At 43.2% G+C, this 21,564-nt stretch overlaps 1 protein-coding gene across 1 annotated transcript; it reads right to left on the bottom strand.

The window, feature by feature from the left end:
- Positions 1-428: 428 nt before the first annotated feature.
- Positions 429-21,483, bottom strand: LOC145399221 (transmembrane protein 268). The gene is made up of 9 exons (XM_080271911.1): positions 21,383-21,483; positions 6,059-6,209; positions 5,654-5,824; positions 4,850-4,946; positions 4,563-4,678; positions 3,757-3,990; positions 3,333-3,479; positions 3,015-3,191; positions 429-725 (listed from the first exon to the last, which is right to left on the bottom strand). Exons 2-9 carry the CDS (start codon positions 6,203-6,205, stop codon positions 459-461), a joined length of 1,356 nt encoding a protein of 451 aa, XP_080128037.1. The 5' UTR covers positions 6,206-6,209; positions 21,383-21,483; the 3' UTR covers positions 429-458.
- Positions 21,484-21,564: the final 81 nt, after the last annotated feature.

Here is a 21,564-nt window from a genome sequence, read left to right as displayed (position 1 = left end):
TCCACAATTCAGCATCCTTGTAGAATCTGCTGATCAAAGTGCAGCCCCAATCATCATATTATTAAAACTTAAATTGTGAAGGGGAATGCCAGTCTTTTTTTTTTTCTCTCATTTTTTACAGATTTCATAGGCTACTTCCTATTTGGTAACATCCACATCAAATGCCTGCTGGTTTGGGCAAATGTTTTGCATCACTGTAACCCAAACATATGGCTCCACTGAACAGACAAATGAGGGTAAGAACTTCTATAGGTTATACAGATGCAAAACTCCTCTCTGCACCAGTAAGAGTACGTGATTATTGTACTTGCAAAGTGCAGTCAACAATGATCCTGTGGAGTCACACACTTTCTACTCTCCTCACATTTAAATAAAAAATATTGCCTGAAATCACTAGCCTGCCTTCTCCTTCACCATGCAAGTTTTAAGCATACGACTCTAAGACACAGATCCAACGTCTACAGTTCGGCATCCTTGCAGAACTCAAAGAGGCAGCCGCAAGGTCCTGCACCAGTGCCCTGGTGGCGCCCCCTTGAGAACTTAATCCTGAGGTGTTCCTCTATGTACTGGCAGGGGCATCGTGCGGAGGGAAGGTGACGTGGGGCCGGGGGAGGGGATAGACCCTCCAGTCTGGCCGCTGCATCGAAGGCCCAGTCCAGGCGTTTGCGCAGAAAGTCTTTGGCCCAGCGCTGGCTGTACCGGCCCAAGAGGAGTTGAGCGCGTTCCTGCAATGACATGTGTTGCGGCCATTTGCAGGGGCTGAGTGTGTTAATACCTGCGCACTGCTCTTGGGGGCTCGGCTAAGTGGGTAGTCTGGGGTAGGGGCAGGTTGTGAGGGCTACACAAGAGTCTATCCTAAGCTGAATAAAATAAGCCGAGTGAATCCCTGCGGGGACAAGAGTTGCATCAAGCTGCAGTGGGTGTTTTGTTTGGTTGTTCGTCACTCGTGGGGGCTTGGCGTTGCAGGTAGTAAGGGAAGGATAGAGGAGAGTCTAGGTTACATAAAGTTATCTGATGGCAGCAGGGTTACCCAGGGTGCTGGAGATAGATGCTTCCTTTATCCTTTCATTTGCATCAATATAACTGCCATCATGTAAACATTCCTCAACTCCCTCCCTATCTCCAAAAAGGAGGATGGTTACTTGCAGGAGGGCAAGTTCAGGCTGCAGCCAACTGGATTTGTATCCAGATGGGCCTGGGGTCGCAACCACATAATTTATGGTTTTGGTTATTTTTTCCATTATTTTCTGATTTTATTCAACTCAGGAAAGACTTTCCATACTTAAGGAATTAATGATGGTTTTATCTGACTCCTCCAGTTGCGAGTGTCTCTCCTACACTTAGCAGGTAATGTGTGGGCACAGGTGGTAAAGAATAAAGTGAGTCTCTCCCAGAATAAATAAAATCACTGGACACTAAAATGCATCATAACTGTCTAAGTTCTGACAGTACCTGTAAGCCTTATTTGCCAGTTTCCTCACATCACAGAACCAGCTGGTGCTGGTGAAGGATGCCTTCATGTGGTGGCACCAATATAAAAGGGCTGTGGTGCTGCCTGGTTATATGAATAACCTTCAACTTCCTCAAATGTGATGGCCCTGATATGACCATGTGGTTCCACTGTCGCTTATATAAATGCCCATCAGCTCCCTCCTTATCTCTCAAAAGGAAGATGGTGGGTTGCAGGAGAGAGGCAATTTCATCCTGCAGTTCACCAGGTTCACATTCACATGAACCAGGAGTTACAGCTACCGTACTACAGTAACAATCAATGACAAAGCTGACACTGAACACATACTGTACCTGGCTTATAAAGATACCTAATCACACTATTACCCTTCTCAGGGCTGGGTCAACTCTAGTTCTGTACTTCAGGTAATGCATGACAATTTAAGTCAGTGGACAGTGAGGTGTAGCGGCCTAAACGATAATAACAAAACAACTGTCAATGAAGACGAACTGTCCTAGAATAAACTTTTTACTTTTATTCAGCTTAAGGAAGACAGGAGGGGAAAAAAAAAAAAAAAAAAAAGAGAGAAATGGAAACTACTAAAATAAAAGGAAAAAAAAAAGAAAATAAAGAGAAAGTGGAAAACAAGGGAGAAATTCACAAAATGAAACTAAAACATCCAGACACAAGAAAGAAAATAACAAGACAACGATATACAAGAAAACAAAGAAGAAAACTGAGGAAGAAAATCACAAAAGGACACTACAGAAAATGGAAGACAATGGAAAATCAAAACAACAGTATATTGAAAAAAAAAGAAAAAAAAAAAAAGAGGAAATCACACCTGGAAACTACAAAAAGAAAAATCAAAATAATATTCTAAAAAAGGGTAAAAAATCAAAGAAACAAAAGAAGAAAGACTCAAACATACCCTACCTTACCTTTAATCACTGAATTCTTCATTATTTATACCTGCCCTCCTATGTTTATATAAAAAAAAAAAAAAATAATAATACTGAGCGATGCGTGTGTTTGCCTTTCCACCGATGTTGATGTCCAAATCGTCAATCTCACAACCTGTACCTTTGTTTCACCTGCTGCCAAGAGATGCAGGTGTTGTGGTGGTTGTGGCTGTGGTGGTGGTGGTGGTGGTGATGTCTGAATCATTAATCTCACCCTGTCTAAATACTTCCCTGTCAAATCACCACCAATTCATCCCCATTCCATTGTACCAACACAAAAACATCAAACACCATCTTTGTCTCACCTGCATGTGTTGTGATACCAATGATGATGATGATGACTGAATCACCAAGCTCATCCTACTGAGAAACATTTGCTGTCAATCCATCATCAATTCACCTTCAATTTATTATTAATCCATCTGTCTCACCTGCTGTCGAACGACGCGTGTGTTGTGATACCAGTGATGATGATGAGGACAATGACTTAATCAGCTATCTTATCCTATCTAAAATCTTTCCTGTCAATCCGTCATCAATTCACCTTCAATCAATCATCAAACCACCATCCCTACACAAAGCTATAAAATACTACAACTCACCTGTTGTCGAGAGATGCGTGTGTTTGTGGTGCCAGTGATGATGATGTCGGAGTCGTCAATCTCCAGCCGCTGACTCAAGGTGGGGATTTTGGCCCCATCTGCTGCATTTGCACCCTCCCCACGTGTCACATTCCTTCCCGCATTCTCCTCCTCCTCAATGATCTCCTGTAGCTTGCTCTGTGGGGTGAAGGAAGAGTGGGTTTCAGCATCATCATCATCATCATCATCACCATATTACTATAATCACCATCATATCATTGTCCTCATTATCATTACCTAGTACTCACAACAACAACAACAACAACAAACAGTGCTCACCAAACAATCATGAGTGTCAAAGTAGATGAAGCAGAGGTTAACTTTGTGACAGGACAGCTTTCCCCGATCATCCAGGCCCAGCAGAATCTTGTGCCGCAGTAACTGAAGGTTGATCTCTGCCATGCACTGCTCCAGGGCCTTGTTCAGCTGTAGAAAACACATACACATCATTATTAGACAGGTAGACAGACAGACAGACATACAAGTACAAGTATACACAGGTTGGCAGACAGACAGACAACTATACAGGAAGGTAGGTAGGTAGGTAGGTAGGCAGATGCTACGTAAGTAGGTCGATATCAGCCATGAACTGCTTTAAGGCTTTGTTTGATTGTAAAAAATGAAACTGCACTCAGTAATCATCACCCGTCTAAATCTTTAAGGTTTTATGCACCCAATTACAACTGTGTGAAGACAAACTTACCCTAATCTTGACCCACATACAGAAGAAGATGGCCACGGCATTGACGAGTAACCAGCCAATGCCCGCCCCAAACAATGCCAGCTGCGACAGGCCAGAGAACAGGACGCAGAGAAGGATGACAAAGCCGAGGAATATCCAGGCCATCAGGATGCGTTTGTAGCAGACGTTGTACAGGGTGAAGCGGTAGTCGTTGACCAGACGGGACATTATTTGGACATAGTCTTCAACCGTCAGCTGTAAGGGTGGACCAGACAGGGAGGAGAGAACATTTAGTCATTCTTTAAAGCAGCAATATATTCTGCATCTTACACCTTAGTACAGTATTCCCTTGTACGGTATTTATGTTGCTTTAGCTGCGACGTGGGTTGCATCAATAACATCTATCTATCTATCTATAGCCCGACGCCCTAATCCCGCAAAGGGTGGCCGCAGACAAAACGCCTCCAAGTCACTCTGTCACCCACCATTTGACTCCCCTCCCCCCAACTCACCCCCCCCTCCCTCATATACCTCTCAACTCCATCCCTCCACCTCATCCTCAGTCTACCCCTCCCTCTCCCTCCCTCCACCTCACCTACATACACCCGCTTAGTCAGTCTTTCATTCTCCATTCTCTCCACATGTCCAAACCACCTCAGTGTATTTCTCCTAATCTTTTCAACCACATCCACATCTACCCCACAACGTTCAATAACATACAAGTAGATATCAAGGTCCATTGTGCAGACTAAATCACTGGGGGGAAAGTGTTACAAAACGTACAAACACCACTTATATATGATGCTAAAGAGGCACAAAGTACTCACAGTAAGTCCCCGTGCCATCAGCTCCTCAGGCACCAGCTCAGGTCTGAACTGTGCAGGTGTGATCCAGGGTAGGCAAGTGTTCTGTGGCAGCAATGTGACAATTACCTCACCGTTGCCTGTTGGTACAAGTACACAAACATCAATACACCTCAAGTACACAAACGTTAATGAACCTCAAGTACAAAAATTTTAGTAATGCTTAAGTACACAAATGTTTAGTACACCTCAAATACACAAACAATGGTGCTAAAAAAACATGAGAGAAAAATATACTGGCAATTACTTACTGAATCCCTGCCTGATGACTGGTGGATGTGCAGTAGGTGTGGTGGTGGCAGGGGTGGTTGAGCGAGCAGTGGGGTCATGAAGAGGAACATTGTGTAGCTTGGTTGAGAGAGAGAAAAAAATTAATTACTCGTCTCTCTCTCTAACGCAAATTACACTACACATGACAATATAAACCAGCTATTCAATATTCAAATAAAATATTCCATCATTTCCTTTAGTACATGCACATTTATATCTTATTTTTCCTATACTTCTTTCACCTTAACCTGGCCAAAAATTTCATCTTTTTTTAGCTTAAATCCTATCCCTCAATGGGTGGAAAATGCAATGCTATGACTCTGCATTTTTTCTATAGTACCAGATCCTATTATCAATCTACTGTTACAACTCAGCATTCATGATGAGATGGCAAAAAAAGGACAAGTTGGGGCATGAAGAACACAGCATCAATTCTAGTGTTAATCTATTGTTACAACTCAGTATTCAAGATGCTGAGATGGCAAAAATTTGAATTAGAAGAGTACTGCATCATATTCTAATAATAATCTTTTGCTACAACTCACTAGACAAGATGCAGATGACAAATTTATGCCTAATTAGACTGCATGACCAAGCATGAGATGGAAGGATGGAGTGGAGAGGTGTATGAGAGAGGGGGTAGTTGGGGGACGGTCAGCAGAATGGCAGGGGACAAGGTGACATGGAAGGGATCTGTTTGTGGCCACCCCTAATGGGATTAAGGCATCTGGCTATAAACAGACAGATAGATTGATAGATAGACAGAATGAGTGAGATGGGTATACCTGCGTGGGACTAAGGGACATGGTGACCCTGGCCTCAGTGTTGGTGGAGGCCGGTGCAGGGGTGGGGAGGGAGGGGCGACGCACACCATTGCCCGGCTCAGAGATGGTACGGTTGACGGGGGCAGGCCGGTCTGGACTGGTTGTACCACTGTGATGGTTCTCAAGACTTACCTGCTGGAGAAACATTAACATTTGTACTACACACACACATACACACATACATACAGGTACCGGTATATACTGCAGTGTTTCCCATAATGTAATGCACACTTTTCCCAAAAAATTCTATTTAAAAAAACAGCCTGTGCACTATACCATGATGAGCATTTAAATTTCAATGGTACTCATGAAAGAAATTATCCATCTCCATGAACCTCTCTCTCTCTCTCTCTCTTTCTGCCTGACCTGCACTGACTGGGCATCGATGACGGCTGGTGCTGCACCATCTGAGGGTGGGGACTGCTGATTTGCCCCTTCGTCTACATCAAACGTCACCCAACTCTTGCCCACACCACCGCCACCTCCACTACCTTCACTCTCTGGCGTTGTCATTGTCCTGTGGGGAAGGGGAGACATATCATCATCATCATCATCATCATCATCATCAACCCATCTAATTTCCTACCTAAAGGAAAATATGGTAATAATCTTTCACTTCATAATATTTCTCTCTCTCTAACCCTTTTATCTATCTAGCACTCTCTCTGTCTATCTCCAGATGCTTTAACCCTCTAAGGGATGGCCACAAACAAAGCATCTCCATGCTGCCTTGTACTCTGTCATTTGGCTGCCCTCCCTCCAACTCATAACTCCATCCCTCTAACTCATCCTCAGTCTTCCCCTCCCTCCCTAGAGCTCACTCGCATACACTCCTAGTGAATCTCTCATTCTCTCCACATGGCCAAACTCCCTTAATGCTTTCAATCACATGCATATCAACACCACAACACTCCTTCCCTTCCTTCCCAACAACAAAAAATGATGACAGCAACAACATTCACTTTCACCAGCAAACATAGCAAATATTTCACCTCACTTTTTTTTCTCAACTTTTATCCATGTGTCCTCTCTCTCTCTCTTCATCTGATGGAACTAGGCCACACTCAAAATCTTAACTCATGACTGTGTGAAATTTGGTGACTCTAGATATGAGGTGGGAATGAGTCTCCTTGGTCACTAGTCAAACTTGTCCTCCTATCCAACTGCATCTGGCCATCAGCTGATCAAAGAGGGGTTAGGGATCTCTGCTAGGCTAGATGCACACTAGTAACCAAGGAGACTCATTAGGGTTGCTAAGAAGTTGTCAAGGCCTGAAATACACAAAAGAATCAACATCCTGCTTCTCTCTCTCTCTCTACCTATCAAGCTCTCCCTCTCTCTCAGCTATTATCTATCTATCTATCTGTCTATCAATCTATCAGCTCCCTCAAGCTATCTATTTATCTGTGTATCTATCAACCTCCCTCCCCCCCTCTCTCATGTGTACATATAAACACAAATACATACACATGCAAATATACACACAACAAACACACACATGCCACCTTAGTTGCAGTGTGAGTCATAGTTGTGTGTGTGTGTGTGTGTGTGAGAGAGAGAGAGAGAGAAGCTTTGTGTGCATGTGAAAGATCAATGTGTAATTTATGCTGTGACTGTCATTCTCTCTCTCTCTCTCTCTCTCTCTCCAGATTTTCATTCTTTAGCAGCTTATTCCCTGTTGCATTTGAGACAGGAAAAGATAATGCTACGGCTCTACATTCTTTCCATAGCACTTCTTCGTGACTAGCATTATATTCTAGTGTTCATCTACTGTTATAGCTCAGTGGCAATGAGAATACTACGGCTTTTCATGGTCACAGCACTTCTTCGTGACTAGCAACATATTCTAGCGTTAGTGGTGATAATCGTACCTAACCTTGTGCTACTCTACCTTACGCCAAATACCATACCCCCCTCCCCCCTTCTCTCTCTCTCTCCAAGTACACAAAGGCTTAAAATATTGGGAATCTCTCTCTCTCTCTCCAAGTACACAAAGGCTTAAACTATTGGGAATCTCTCTCTCTCTCTCTCTCTCTCTCTCTCTCTGTGACAGGACTGCAATCTATGGTAGCCAAGGCCACATCACCAATCACAGCAACAATACAGCAACACACAACATACCCGCTGCTGCAATGATTACGTGATTGTGCAACACTGACTACACCACAATACACTACACTACACTACCCTACACTACACCATATAATCCTATGTATCACTCTAGTTCAGTTCTGCCACTGAGCTACATGAAATGGACGAAAATCTATCCATCTCTTTACCTATCTATCTATCTATCTGTCTATATATCTTTCTGCAGTCAGACGCCTCAAACGCATAAGGCGTGGCCACATACAGATCCCCTCCATGTCGCCCTGTCCCCTGCAATTTCGCGGTCCTCCCTCAAACTTACACTCTCCTCTCTCATATACCTCTCCGCTATCCACCTCATCCTCGTTCGCCCCCTCCCCTTTCCACCTCCCTCACATACACTCTCCTAGTTAGTCTCTCACTCTCCATCCTCTCCACATGGCCAAACCACCTCAATATATTTCTCCTAACACTCTATCACACACACTATCACTACACTGCAATGATAATCTTTATCTATTACACTACGCTCTCTATCTATCTATAACCATATACTTCGTACTGATACCACATGGAGTATTCAAAGGCTATGTAAAATAAATCGCGAAAGGGATGGCGTTGCAACATCTGACGCAATAGCAACACGCATCAAAAAACATCCTTTAGACACTGGTTACACTGACATATTCCTTTCACCTTAACTTGGCCTAGATTCCTGTCCTTTTGCAGCCGCGCTTCTTCGTGACTAGCATCATATTCTACTGTTAGTATAGTGTGTGGATTGTATGTGCCAACAGTGAAGAAGGCTAAACATACAAATTCTCTCTCTCTCTCTCTCTCTCAAGGACTAACACTCAATTGTTTCCTTAACACATAGGGGTATTTGTAAACAACTATGTGGGGGGGAGAGAGAGAGAGAGAGAGAGAGAGAGAGAGAGAGAGAGAGAGAGAGAGAGAGAGAGAGAGAGAGAGATGTTTGGCCAAATTTACGTATGTATGACTCTCTCTCTCTCTCTCTCTCTCTCTCTCGACCTTTTAAAGTGGGGTCACCAACAGTGACACTCTTGCCCCGTAACTCCCTCACATGCTTTTCTCTCTCTCTCTCTCTCTCTGAAAATTTCGATAAGAAGCTGAGAGAGAGAGAGAGAGAGAATGAAGGAAGACGAAGATTATGTGGTAACTGAGAAAGGAAACACACACACACACACACACACACACACACACACACACACACACACACACACACACACACACACACACACACACACACACAGCGTCTTTCACTTTCACCTTAAGGAACCTCGGTCAATCACCCCCCCCTCCCCTCTCTCTCTCTCTTCCAGTACCTCCCTGTCCTTACCCACCCACCCTCTCTCTTTCTCTCTCTCTCTCTCCCTCACTTTCTCTTCTTCCCACTCTCTTCCCTCCCTCCCTCATTCCTTGGTATGTGTCGTGTGATATTTTGAGGTAATACTTGTTCTCGTAACCCCTTTTATTTTTACTTCCTCTTTGGTGCCTGACGGTTCATGTGGTCCCACTAATTCTATCATCATCATCATCACCACCACCACCACCACCACCACCACCCTCTCATCCTCCTCCTCCTCATCATCACCACCACCACCACCACCCTCCTCCTCCTGCTCCTCCTCCTCCTCATCATCATCCATCATCACAACCACCCTACTCCTCCTCTCCCTTCTATTCCTCCTCCTCCACCTCTTCCTTCTCCTCCTCCTCTCCCTCCTCCTCCTCCTCCTCCTCCTCATCATCATCATCATCACAAGGTCTTACCCTGATTCAAAGTACCCTACCGACCGGAAATCCTGCCATTCTCTCTCTCTCTCTCCTTCAATCTACGTACCGGTATGTTGCATTTATCTAACATATATCTAACCATCCATCCATCTATCAATCTATCTACCTACCTATCTATCTATCCATCAATCTATCTACCTACCTATCTATCTATCCCTCCCAGTTCAGTCTCTTCAAGCTGACTAAAATCGTCTAAGGGAACAATAAAATAAATTCATGACATCTTTGAAAACCCTCACCCACATATATCAACATAAAACACCCGCATAACACTACCTCTCTCTCTCTCTCTCTCTCACACACACACACACACACACACACACACAGTCACTATATGTACTCAAGTAAAAAATCTCTCTTACACACACACAAAAAAAAATCATTACCGTACAATGTATGCAAGTAAAAATCTGTCTCTATCTCTCTTACACACACACACACACACACACAAAATCATTACATGTACGCAAGTAAAATCTCTCTCTCTCTCTCTCTCTCCCCGCATCTGCATCTTCAGACACACAGCCTAACAACCAAGCCACACCATGCTATCCTCCTTTCACTTTAAGCTGGCGCACATTTTCGTCCTTTGGCAGCATATTTCTCGTATGGTAGTGAAGGAAAAGGATAGTACTACGGCTCTACACCCTCTCCACAGCACTTCTTCGTGACTAGCATCATATTCTAGTGTTAATCTATTTTTAAAACTCCGGATTCACGATGGAGAGATTGTAATTTTAGGCCAAGTTAGAGTAAAAGGTGTATGGGCGTAGATTATCACTAGAATATGATGCTAGTCACGAAGAAGTGCTATGGAAGCGATACTGAACCTTAGTCTTGCTTTATTCCATCAAGTTGTAACAAGAACTACATTATGGTGCTAGTCACGAAGAAGTGCTATGGCAAGGATGAATCTTAATAGTGTCTTACTGAGTCGTAGCAAGATATTAACACTATTATAAGATGCTAGTCACGAAGAAGTGCTATGGAAAGGATGCTGGGCCTTAGAAAATGAAAATGGGCGAAAATCTAGTTAAAATTAATGGATATAAACCCTTAGTTGTTTTGTTTTCACCTGAGAGAACTGGACAACTACACAAATTTAGAATGAAAGTGCTTGAGGTGGAGGGGGAGGAGGGGGAGACCAAGGATTAGAGGGAGGGATGCTGTGGAGGGGTATATGAGACTGACTAGGAGTGTATGAGTGAGGTGGAGGTGGAGGGGGAGGGGGAGACCAAGGATGAAATGCAGGGATGGGATGGATTAGTGGTGGGAGAGGGGAGGGGTAGATGCTGTGTCTGACAAGAAAAAAAAATGCTGATATGGAGGGATCTTGTTTGTGGCCATCTCAACACACACACACACACACACACACACACACACACACACACACACACACACACACACACACACAGAAAGACAGAAACAGACACACACAGCACTGGACATAAGACGATCATGTTTTATTTGTGGCGAGTTTGATAGACACATTTACTCCATCATCAGGCAATGTTCAAGTTACAAAAAACATCAAGTAGCAATGTACAGTACTCCCACAGCCACGCCCACACCAGCAGACTGATTCTACTCCCACAGCCACGGCCACACCAGCAGACTGATTCTACTCCCACAGCCACGCCCACACCAGCAGACTGATTCTACTCCCACAGCCATGCCCACACCAGCAGACTGATTTTACTCCCACAGCCATGCCCACACCAGCAGACTGATTCTACTCCCACAGCCGTGCCCACACCTGCAGACTGATTCTACTCCCACAGCCACGCCCACACCAGCAGACTGAGTCCACTCCCACAGCCATGTCCAAGAATTTACAGCAATTTACAGACTTCATTATAAAAACCAAACACTAAACGATATAAATGCATCAGTAATTATATCAGATGGTCAGCCTATAAAAAAAAATAAGTAAAAATCAATACAAAGACGTTACACCAAAAAACCCAAGTAAAGGACAAGGTAATAACAAGTCAAGCCAAGTCCACAGGTAAAGCATAACGGTCAGCTACTTACCGTCAAAACACAAAAGGTCAAGGGTAGTATCATTGCTAGCTAGTGATGACCTACGCTGCACCGTTAACCGAGACTCAGCTAGACAGTTCGCACAGACAATGAGGACTGAGGTGTCACAGTGGACGGGGTGGTTAGATGTCAGCAATGTTTACGTCTGGCGCTACAGGATGGTTTGGCTGATAGTCTGTCAAAGTGGATGGGGTGGTTACAGTTTATGCAATGTTTACGTCTGGCGCTATACGATGGTTTGGCTAATGGAGTAGTCAAAGTGGGTGGGGTGGTTAGATGTCAGCAATGTTTACGTGTGGTGCTACAGGATGGTTTGGCTAACGGTCAGTCAAAGTGGATGGGGTGGTTACAGTTTATGCAATGTTTACGTCTGGCGCTATACGATGGTTTGGCTAATGGAGTAGTCAAAGTGGGTGGGGTGGTTAGATGTCAGCAATGTTTACGTGTGGTGCTACAGGATGGTTCTGTCAAAGTGGATGGGCTGGTTACAGTTTATGCAATGTTTACGTCTGGCGCTATACGATGGTTTGGCTAATGGTCTGTTTGTCCTCACTGCTCGACCCCAAAAGATACGAACCCTTAGCTGGCGTATAGTTTTGCCGATGTATTACAGTAATGACACGTGTACTGATAAACCACACAGGCTTGTATTAATGTAGGCACAGAAGATTTGAACCTAAACAAGCTGCTAAGGATACTGAAATCACTAGCCTTTGAATCTGACCATCCCATCTACTCGTCTCCTGTCCTCTTTGCCCGGGAGCTTTTAGTCGAGTATGTGTTGACGGTACTGCAATGACACTTCCCTTGACCTCTTGTGTTTTTAATGTAAGTAGCCGAGTATTATGGTTTATATGTTTGGCTGTACTTGGCTATTTTGGTCTTAATTTTACCTTGTCCTTTTTCTTGACTTTACTGGTTTAATTTCTTTATTTATACTGCCTTTTCTTACTTAGTTTTATTACAGACTGACCAGGTGACGTAATTACTGATACTTTTACCTGTGGGCTTGGCTGTACTTGGCTATTTTGGTCAATTTTTTTTTTTTTTACCTTAACATTTTTCTTGTTTTTTCTGGTTTAACTTTACTTGTACTGATTTTCTTTTTTACTTAGTTTTATTAGACTGAGCAGGTGATATAATTACTGATGCTTTGATGTGGTTTTGTGTTATATAATCGTCTGTAAATTGCTCTAAACTCTTGCCATCTGATGCTTCTTTTAACTTGTAATTTGACTGTTGATGGGGTGAAGGTGACTCCCAACTGTCGCCACAAATAAACAACTCACGCCACAAATAAACAATTCACGCCACAAATAAACAACTCACGCCACAAATAAACAACTCAAGCCACAAATAAACAACTCATGCCACAAATAAACAACTCATGCCACAAATAAACAACTCATGCCACAAATAAACAACTCATGCCACAAATAAACAACTCACGCCACAAATAAACAACTCACGCCACAAATAAACAACTCATGCCACAAATAAACAACTCATGCCACAAATAAACAACTCATGCCACAAATAAACAACTCATGCCACAAATAAACAACTCACGCCACAAATAAACAACTCATGCCACAAATAAACAACTCATGCCACAAATAAACAACTCATGCCACAAATAAACAACTCACGCCACACAAACAACTCAAGCCACAAATAAACAACTCACGCCACAAATAAACAACTCACGCCACAAACAAACAACTGTCGCCACAAATAAACAACTCGCCACAAACAAACAACTCACGCCACAAATAAACAATTCACGCCACAAATAAACAACTCACGCCACAAATAAACAACTTACGCCACAAACAAACAACTCACGCCACAAATAAACAACACGATGGTCTTCTGTACAGTGATGTTTCTTCTCATTAAAGACAGTGTCCCCAAGGTTGCTTCAGCTGCCTGTTTATTTATAATTAGAGAGAGAGAGAGAGAGAGAGAGAGAGAGAGAGAGAGAGAGAGAGAGAGAGAGAGAGAGAGAGAGAGAAACACGTGTCTAAAACATCCTTCAGCTTAATTCAGGTCAGGAAATAACAGCCAAGCTAGGAATGTTAATGCTAGTTTCTCTCTCTCTCTCTCTCTCTCTCTCTCACACACACACACACACACACACAGCAGCCTTCCTAACAATATTAATGTTTAGTTCTATAGGAGGTATGTTTGTCCTTTAGTGTTTTTTTCTCTCTCTCTCTTCATTTACGCCAGACTGATAAGTGATAAGAGTGAGTTATGGAGAGAGAGAGAGAGAGAGAGAGAGAGAGAGGGGGGGAACTACAAGTGAAGCCTTACAATTTCCACACTTCTTTAATTCCTCTTCAAACATCTACCGATCCTTTCCACAGCACTTCTTCGTGACTATTACTATTATTCCTGCACAACATCCTTTCCACAGCACTTCTTCGTGACTATTATTCTTATTCTTGCACTATATCCTTTCCATAGCACTTCTTCGTGACTATCATTCCTTCACTACATCCTTTCCACAGCACTTCTTCGTGACTAGTATATTCCTACACTTCACTAGTATTGTTATTCGTGCACAACACCCTTTCCACAGCACTTCTTCGTGACTATTATTCGTGCACTACCTCTTTTCCACAGCACTTCTTCGTGTCTATTACTATTCGCGTGTTAATCTATTGCTAAATTTCATTATTAGAGATAGTGATGGTAATTTTTGACCAAGACAGAGAAAATATATAACAGCAAGGGAATCCCCACTGCCTGGACCCCCCCCCCTTTCTCTCTCTTTCTCTCTCTTCAATGTCTTCGTTTACGCAAGTCAGATGCCCACCTCGCTAATTTTCAATCCCAATTAATTCTCTCTCTCTCTGTTTGTCTGTCTCTCTCCCTCTCTCTCTCAGGCTCCTAGACCATGGTAAACTCTTCCTTACCATGAGGGGGGAGGGAATAAATAATACAATAGTAAAAATCTCGACTCCTGGCTCCTATAACCCTCTCTGCTGAATAAAATCGTCTGAAATAGAGTACTAGAGTTGTTCTGTTCATGAGGGGACTGAAGATGGAGCCCCAGAAGCTCTAAAGGCCCGCTAGGTGTGTGGGGTTTATGTACCTGCCATTAAGCTGAGTTAGTTTTAACCTGATCGCCTTTGCAGTCCTTGAGAGAGAGAGAGAGAGAGAGAGAGAGAGAGAGAGAGAGAGAGAGAGAGAGAGAGAGAGAAATAGGTCACAATGATAAAAATAATGATAATGATAAATGCGTGTAAACCCTGATTTCTACATACCCGTTTCAAAGGTCAGACTGCGATTTTTTTTCTTTCTTCAATGACGATTTAAACTCTCTCTCTCTCTCTCTCTCTTTCCTGAGTTCTTTTAAATCACAACTTTCTAGAGAGTTCGTTTTCTTTTTAAATTCGTTTCTTATTATTTTCGTTGTGTGGGTATTTCTTTCCAAAACTTTAAAATTCATCCAGTTGGCATATATTTTCAACTCTTCCTCTTCTTTTTCACTTTATTTTCTTTCTTCGTTCAAATATCAGTCTTATGTAACATCCCTTCAAAATTATTTAAAGAGTAATGCAGGTATTTCTCATCCCCTGTCTTCCTTCAACTTATTCACTTTTACCTGGCGACTTTCCTCCCTTTCTCTGCTTATATTTCACGTAGCTCAGGAGTAGAACAAGTCAATTCTACGACTCTACATCCTTTTCACAGCACTTCTTCGTGACCAGCACTGATTCTGAGTGTAAATCCCTTGTTACCACTCTGCTTTCATGATGGATAAGGTAATTTTACACCCAGTTAAGGTGAACAGAGTATAGATGCACTTAAACCACACACCACTGGCACACATTCACAAACAAATTTTCCCACTACTTACTCATTTCCACTTTGGCATTTCTGAACATAGCAAACTTTAAAAATATTTCATACACACTAGCACCGAAACTCAATGTCAAAACATCCCCATCCATTCATCGAGTAATCTCAAAATTTCAAAATAATACATGTCCACCCAAAGTATGGCTGTTCAAGCGTAGGATGGACGGACGGAGAGAGCGAAGGGCACACCCATCCCCTCCAACAGCCTGAGCAACACTGAACTGAAACCTGTTATCGCTAGTGCTGCCAGCCAAGAAAAAAACCAAGATGGCCTATTTGAAAAGCCACAGACTGAACCCAAACCTCCTATATACGAAAAATAGCTGATAAGTGCTGATAAGAACCATGGGAGGGGATCAACATAACCTCAGGCAATATCGGGCAGCCAAAGGTGAAGAACTGCCTTTTTCTTTTTATGTAAGGAAGAGGAACCAAAGACTAGAAGCCCATAAGACTGTTCCCTCCATGAAAAATAAAACAAGATAACATGGAGTCATATTCACGGTCCGCTCACTTCGAGATGCCTGGACACTGCGTTTGAGAGATGTCAGAGGTAGAGGGACAGACAGAGGAGGACAGTTCCAGAGTTGACCTGTTGCATACATGGACTGGGAGTAATGGATAAATCTTGTCTGTACACTATGGCATGTTCTCCCCAAGTATCGTTAATGACCTTGCCAGATTTTACGTGACTGAGTACACATAAAGGTATGCATTAGTGACAGGCCACCTCTTCACGTGATATACCTTGTTTTGTGAGTAGGCTAATCGGTCTGACACTGTGCTTGCTTGTAGTCTTTTGCTTGCTTTTGCTTGCTTTGCTTTAATCGCAGACTTGGGAAAAAAAACTCTCGACACATGAAGGGGAATGGGGCCCACACAAACTTTAAGCACACCAAGTTTCACCCGATTATCACTGATAATAGGTTGTTCCTGCCACAAAGAGGCTGTCTTGTGGCTCAGAGTTTGCAGGATTTCTTTTGCACAGTGTGAGTCTTGCAAAACAACAAAGTCTAATTCTGTGACGAAGGTTGGAAAGTGGACTGCATGTTGATAAACTGACTTCACACTTCTTTGATCAGCAGCTTTGCAAGTATATAGTCTTCCTCGAGCGTAAATCTCTTTCATTTGGCTACACAACTCCACTACAAACTTTTGACAGTGCAGAGTGAATCTTTCCTCTGCTTGCTTACCTGACACTGGGTTCCATTCCAGGCTACAGCACTAGAAACTTTCCACAAATGTAAGAACGTGAAATGTGTCTCTCTCCAGCATATGAGAAGGCGACTGTGGTGGATGGGATGCAGTCAACCACATGAGACGACTGTGGTGGCTCGGATTGATTAAAACTGCCACGTTAAGCAAAAATCCAGATGACTGAAAATTGACATCATATGAGGTTGGGTTGACACTACATCCTCCCATAATGGATTTACCTGGTTCTTCATAGAGTTCAGGTGACTTAGCTCCTTTCACGGTATGATATTGCGTCCGATTGCGTGTTTCCCGGCTGAGAGAGAGAGAGAGAGAGAGAGAGAGAGAGAGAGAGAGATGGGGAGGATGAAAGATACGGGGGGTGGGAAGACTTTGCTAACGTCGGAAAGGCGGGAGGTGGGGGAAGTTTCTCTCTCTCTCTCTCTCTCTCTCTCTCTCAAGCAAAACCCTAACTCTCCCGTATGCTAAATAAAAGCACCGTATTTGAATGCTGAGTTACAACAATAGATTAACAATAGAATACGCTGTTCAATACCCCAAACAGTGGAGGGGAAGAGTGAGAGACTGACTAGGAGAGTGTCAGTGAGGTAGAGGATTAGATGGTAGGATGGAGTGATGAGGTAAGAGACTGATTAGGAGAGTGGACGTGTTAGGTGGAAGGGGGAGAGGGAGGCCGAGGATGAGATGGAGAGGCATAAGACTAAGGACAGTGTACGCCAGTGAGGTGGAGGGGGAGGGGCGGACAGAGGATGAGATGGAGGGATGGGGTGGAGGGGTTTAGGAGCCTGACTAGGAAAATGATGGGTGAAGGGGAGAGGGGTGGCAGACCGAGGATGAGATGAAGGGATGCCGTGGAGATTAAGAGACTGACTAGAAGTGTGTATGTCTGTGAGGTAGGGGGGAAGGAGCAGACAGAGGATGAGATGGAGGGATGCAGCAGGAAGGTAAGAAACTGACTAGAAGTGCGTTTGTCTGTGAGGTAGGAGGGAAGGGGAGACAGAGGATGAGATGGAGGGATGGGGTGGAGATGTGTATGAAAAAGAGACTGACCAAGAGAGTGTATGTGAAGAAGGTGGAGGGGAAAGAGCTGGAGGAGGGGGAGAGGCAACAGAGGATGGGATAGAGGGGTGGGGTGGAGAGGTATATGAGTCTGACTGGGAGAGTATATGTGAGATGGAGGGGTGAAGGGGGAGAGGGAGACTGAGGATGAGATGGAGGAATGAGGTTGAAAGGTCTATGAGAAAAGGATGCAAGCTGAAGGGACAGATTGATGGTGGGGGACAAGGTGACATGGAGGAGATTTGTTTGTGACCACTTGTTATAGGATTCAAGTGTCTGGTTCTAGATAGATACCGGTAGACAGAGAGATACAGATAGATAAATATAAGCTGACTGATAGACAGACAGACAGATCAAGGTAACCCTTCATAGCATCTGCTGTATCATTCTTACTGAGGATATAATAAAAACAAGGGCTGTTATTGTTACTGTCTCTGGATATTTTGTACCATATCTTTTGCACTGATTTATTCCACCCACTACACCTCAGCATCTTCTTAAACAGTATGTTACTGATGCAAAATAGTCCATAGTGAACCAACATAAATAATTTATTGGTTGAGTAAAATCACAATTAAATGGATAGGACGAGGTGCTATGAAGTCTTGCTATGACAATAACTCTGAAGGACACCAAAGTAAGGTCTCAGCAGGTTACTCAGTCCTGACATTTAAGGTGAGGGTGACCAACCTCACTCACCCCTGGGGGACATTATGTAAGCAATAAACCACAACCATCCCTTGGATGTAAACTCTTATAGGCTCAATCTGGCTGGAGCACCTTGACCCATTAAACCCTGAGACACCATTTGGTTACCACCCAGTACAGTAACTGGTTTCCTGGTTTACAAGAAACCATCTGGCTTGTCACTCCATCACCTGAAGGCAGTGCTACAGAAACTGAATGAACGATGGTCATTCCATCCTGACAGAAACTCCTTCCACTTCAGTTCTGCATAAAACTGCCATCCCTACTGCTGCAGTTATAGATCTGAATTACAGTACAATATAGTGGTGGCCAAGAAGTGCCATGGTAAGGATGTACAGCTGCAATATCATTTTACTCTGCCAGTGAACAACATGAATTGTGTCACATAAGGACAATAATATGGCCCTAGTTTTATCCAAAGTAAGGCTTGTGTAGGTATGAAAGGTATTCTAAAAAATAAATAAAATGCTACTTTTGGCATTCAATCATCATTTCTTCAAATTTAGAGTTTTCCTGAATAGTGGAACAGCATATTGGTTACAGAGGAGGAAACGGAAAAGGAGTGTTTGAGAGAGTGAAGCAGTTCTGGTATATTGGTGTGAGAGGAGGAAATGAAAGAGGAGTTTCTGAGAGTGAGAGGGTTATGGAAGAAAAGAGTGGAACAGCATACTGGTGAGACAGGAGGATGAGGAGTATTGGAGAAAGCGAGAGGTATGGAAGAAAGGAGTGGAATATTCTGGTGAGAGGGAGGGAAGAGGAAGAGGAATGTTTGAGAGTGAGAGATGTGTGTGAAGATAAAGTAGCCTGGAGGTGTTTCTGTCATGGCCATCCCCTGTTTGGCGGCTACTGGCAGGGAGCAACATGATGATGAAGAGAGGAATTTTGACATGGATGATGATGATGATGAGAGAAATTTTGATAAGGATGATGATGCTGGAGAAGAATTTGATGATGATGATGAGTCGAATTCTGACAAGGCTGATGATGACAAAAAGAGGAATTTGACAAGGATGATGATGACAAAAAGAGGAATTTGACAAGGATGATGATGATGAAATGACACCAGGTGAATAAAACACATTAAAGTATGCCTGTAATTGAACCTCCCCGGAAACTAATGGTGAGTTACTTTTTACTTACCATCCTTACCTTAAATGGACCCACATAAGCTTGAACACCAGATACACAGGACTCCATAAATATAAAAATCTCTCAAAAATAAGTTTAATCTATCTATCTATCTATTGCCAAATGCCTTAATCCTGTAAGGGGTGGCCACAAATAAATCGCTTTCATGTCACCCTGTCCTCCTCCATTTCACTGCCCTGCTCCCAGCTCACACCCCTCTCTCTCTCATGTACCTCTCCACTCCATCCCTCCATCTCATCCTTGGCCTCCCCCTCCCTCTTCCACCCTCCACTTCAATCACATACGGTACACTCTCTTTGTCAGTCTCTCACTCTCCATCCTCTCCATATGGCATATCGGTATTTTAATGTTGTCAATAAATTACTACACTGGCAATCCTAGGCACATTTTCAACTGCCTCCCACACTATGAAGGAGTGATAACCTGCTCTCATTATACGCTGTTCAATGCCAACACATGGATTTTATAATGAGTTTGGGTTGGATTACTTTTCTTAATTCATTCCCAGGGGAAGAAGGAGGGGGAGACTGGGGATGAGATGGAGGGATGGAGTGGAGAGGTACTGTATATGAGGGAGAGGGGTGTGAGTTAGGGGGAGGGCAGTGTAAAGGCAGAGGACAGGGTGACATGGAGGAGATCTGTTTGTTGCCACTCCTTACGGGATTAAGGCGCCTGGCTATAGATAGACAGCCTGGTGTAGGGGGAAAGTTTACCCAGTTGTTTTGTGTCATAAATAATATAAATACTGTACATATGTAAGCCAAGAAACCATTTACAACGCTGGGTGGTTACCATATAACCAACCCATACGTGCTCCCTACATGTCAACGAGTGGGTTGGTGGAGGGTTAGTGCCCCTCCCTGTAAAATAAGTAACTCAAAGTCAAGTGGCCACCCCTTATGGGATTATGGCGTCTGGCAATAGATAGATAAACATATGAAAGCTAAAAGGTAGGCAGGACTGGTTCAACAACTACCAGGCTATATGTGTCATTCTGGGCAGACTCACAGCCTAACCAATCAATCTTAGAGACTGTACAGAAACAATTATAAACCACCGAAGCAGTCAGCCACCAATATCAACCTATTTCCTGATAAATCAAATCACATCAACACATCCATGACTTCTATAGTGTACTTGTTTTAACTGAAGATCCCTGACTCTTTCTACTTTGCTGCTGGCCAAGTGTAGTCAGGTTGAAGGGTTAATTTGAGGAGCCAGGGAGACTCATCCCTCAAGGCTAAACAAATATCACATAAGCATGGCAAATTCAACTATAATGCGGGCTTGGTTGGCTAATGAAACACTGGATCGTCTTTTGTATCACTGAAAATACACGTTACAGAACAAGTATACAATTTTTTATCCTACGTTTAACTTGGTCATGGCCGTGTATTTGCTGGAGATGTGATGACAGAGGCGATAAATGATAAATAAATGAATAAGCATAAACGTAGGCTTGTCAAACGGGTCAGCCTTGTCAGGAACGAACGAAATACTAATGAATTTGATACACAATGGAAATCTATGCTATACAACGATTAACTGTGACTAACTTACCTTTGCTGCTATGACTGTTGCGTATTTACTGGCAGTGTAATGACAAGCAGTAAATAGGTTAAGGGAAATGCAGCGGGAAGGACTACGGTAGGCCAGTTTGAAAGGGTTAACGAAGTGCTAATAAACTTTCATATAGAAGAAATGCATGTTATAAAACAATCAAATGTGACTTCATCTTACCTATATCAATATGGTGGCAGTGCACTTGCTGGCAGTGTAGTGAGAGAGGCGCTAAATGGACGGAATCATTAACAAAACCACCACCATCCCTACGTTCTGTAAACAGGTGCGTTGGTTATAGACGCTCACATCGAGATCCTGGAGAGTCTTGGATTCTCTAAAAAACGTTAACTACTGGGTAG

This window comes from Coenobita brevimanus, chromosome 48 (genome assembly GCF_032717465.1).
Source record: "Coenobita brevimanus isolate Jiangsu-jjx chromosome 48, ASM3271746v2, whole genome shotgun sequence".
In the NCBI taxonomy this organism is placed as follows: Eukaryota; Metazoa; Arthropoda; class Malacostraca; order Decapoda; family Coenobitidae; genus Coenobita; species Coenobita brevimanus.
This window is presented reverse-complemented; position numbering and strand designations above follow the sequence as displayed.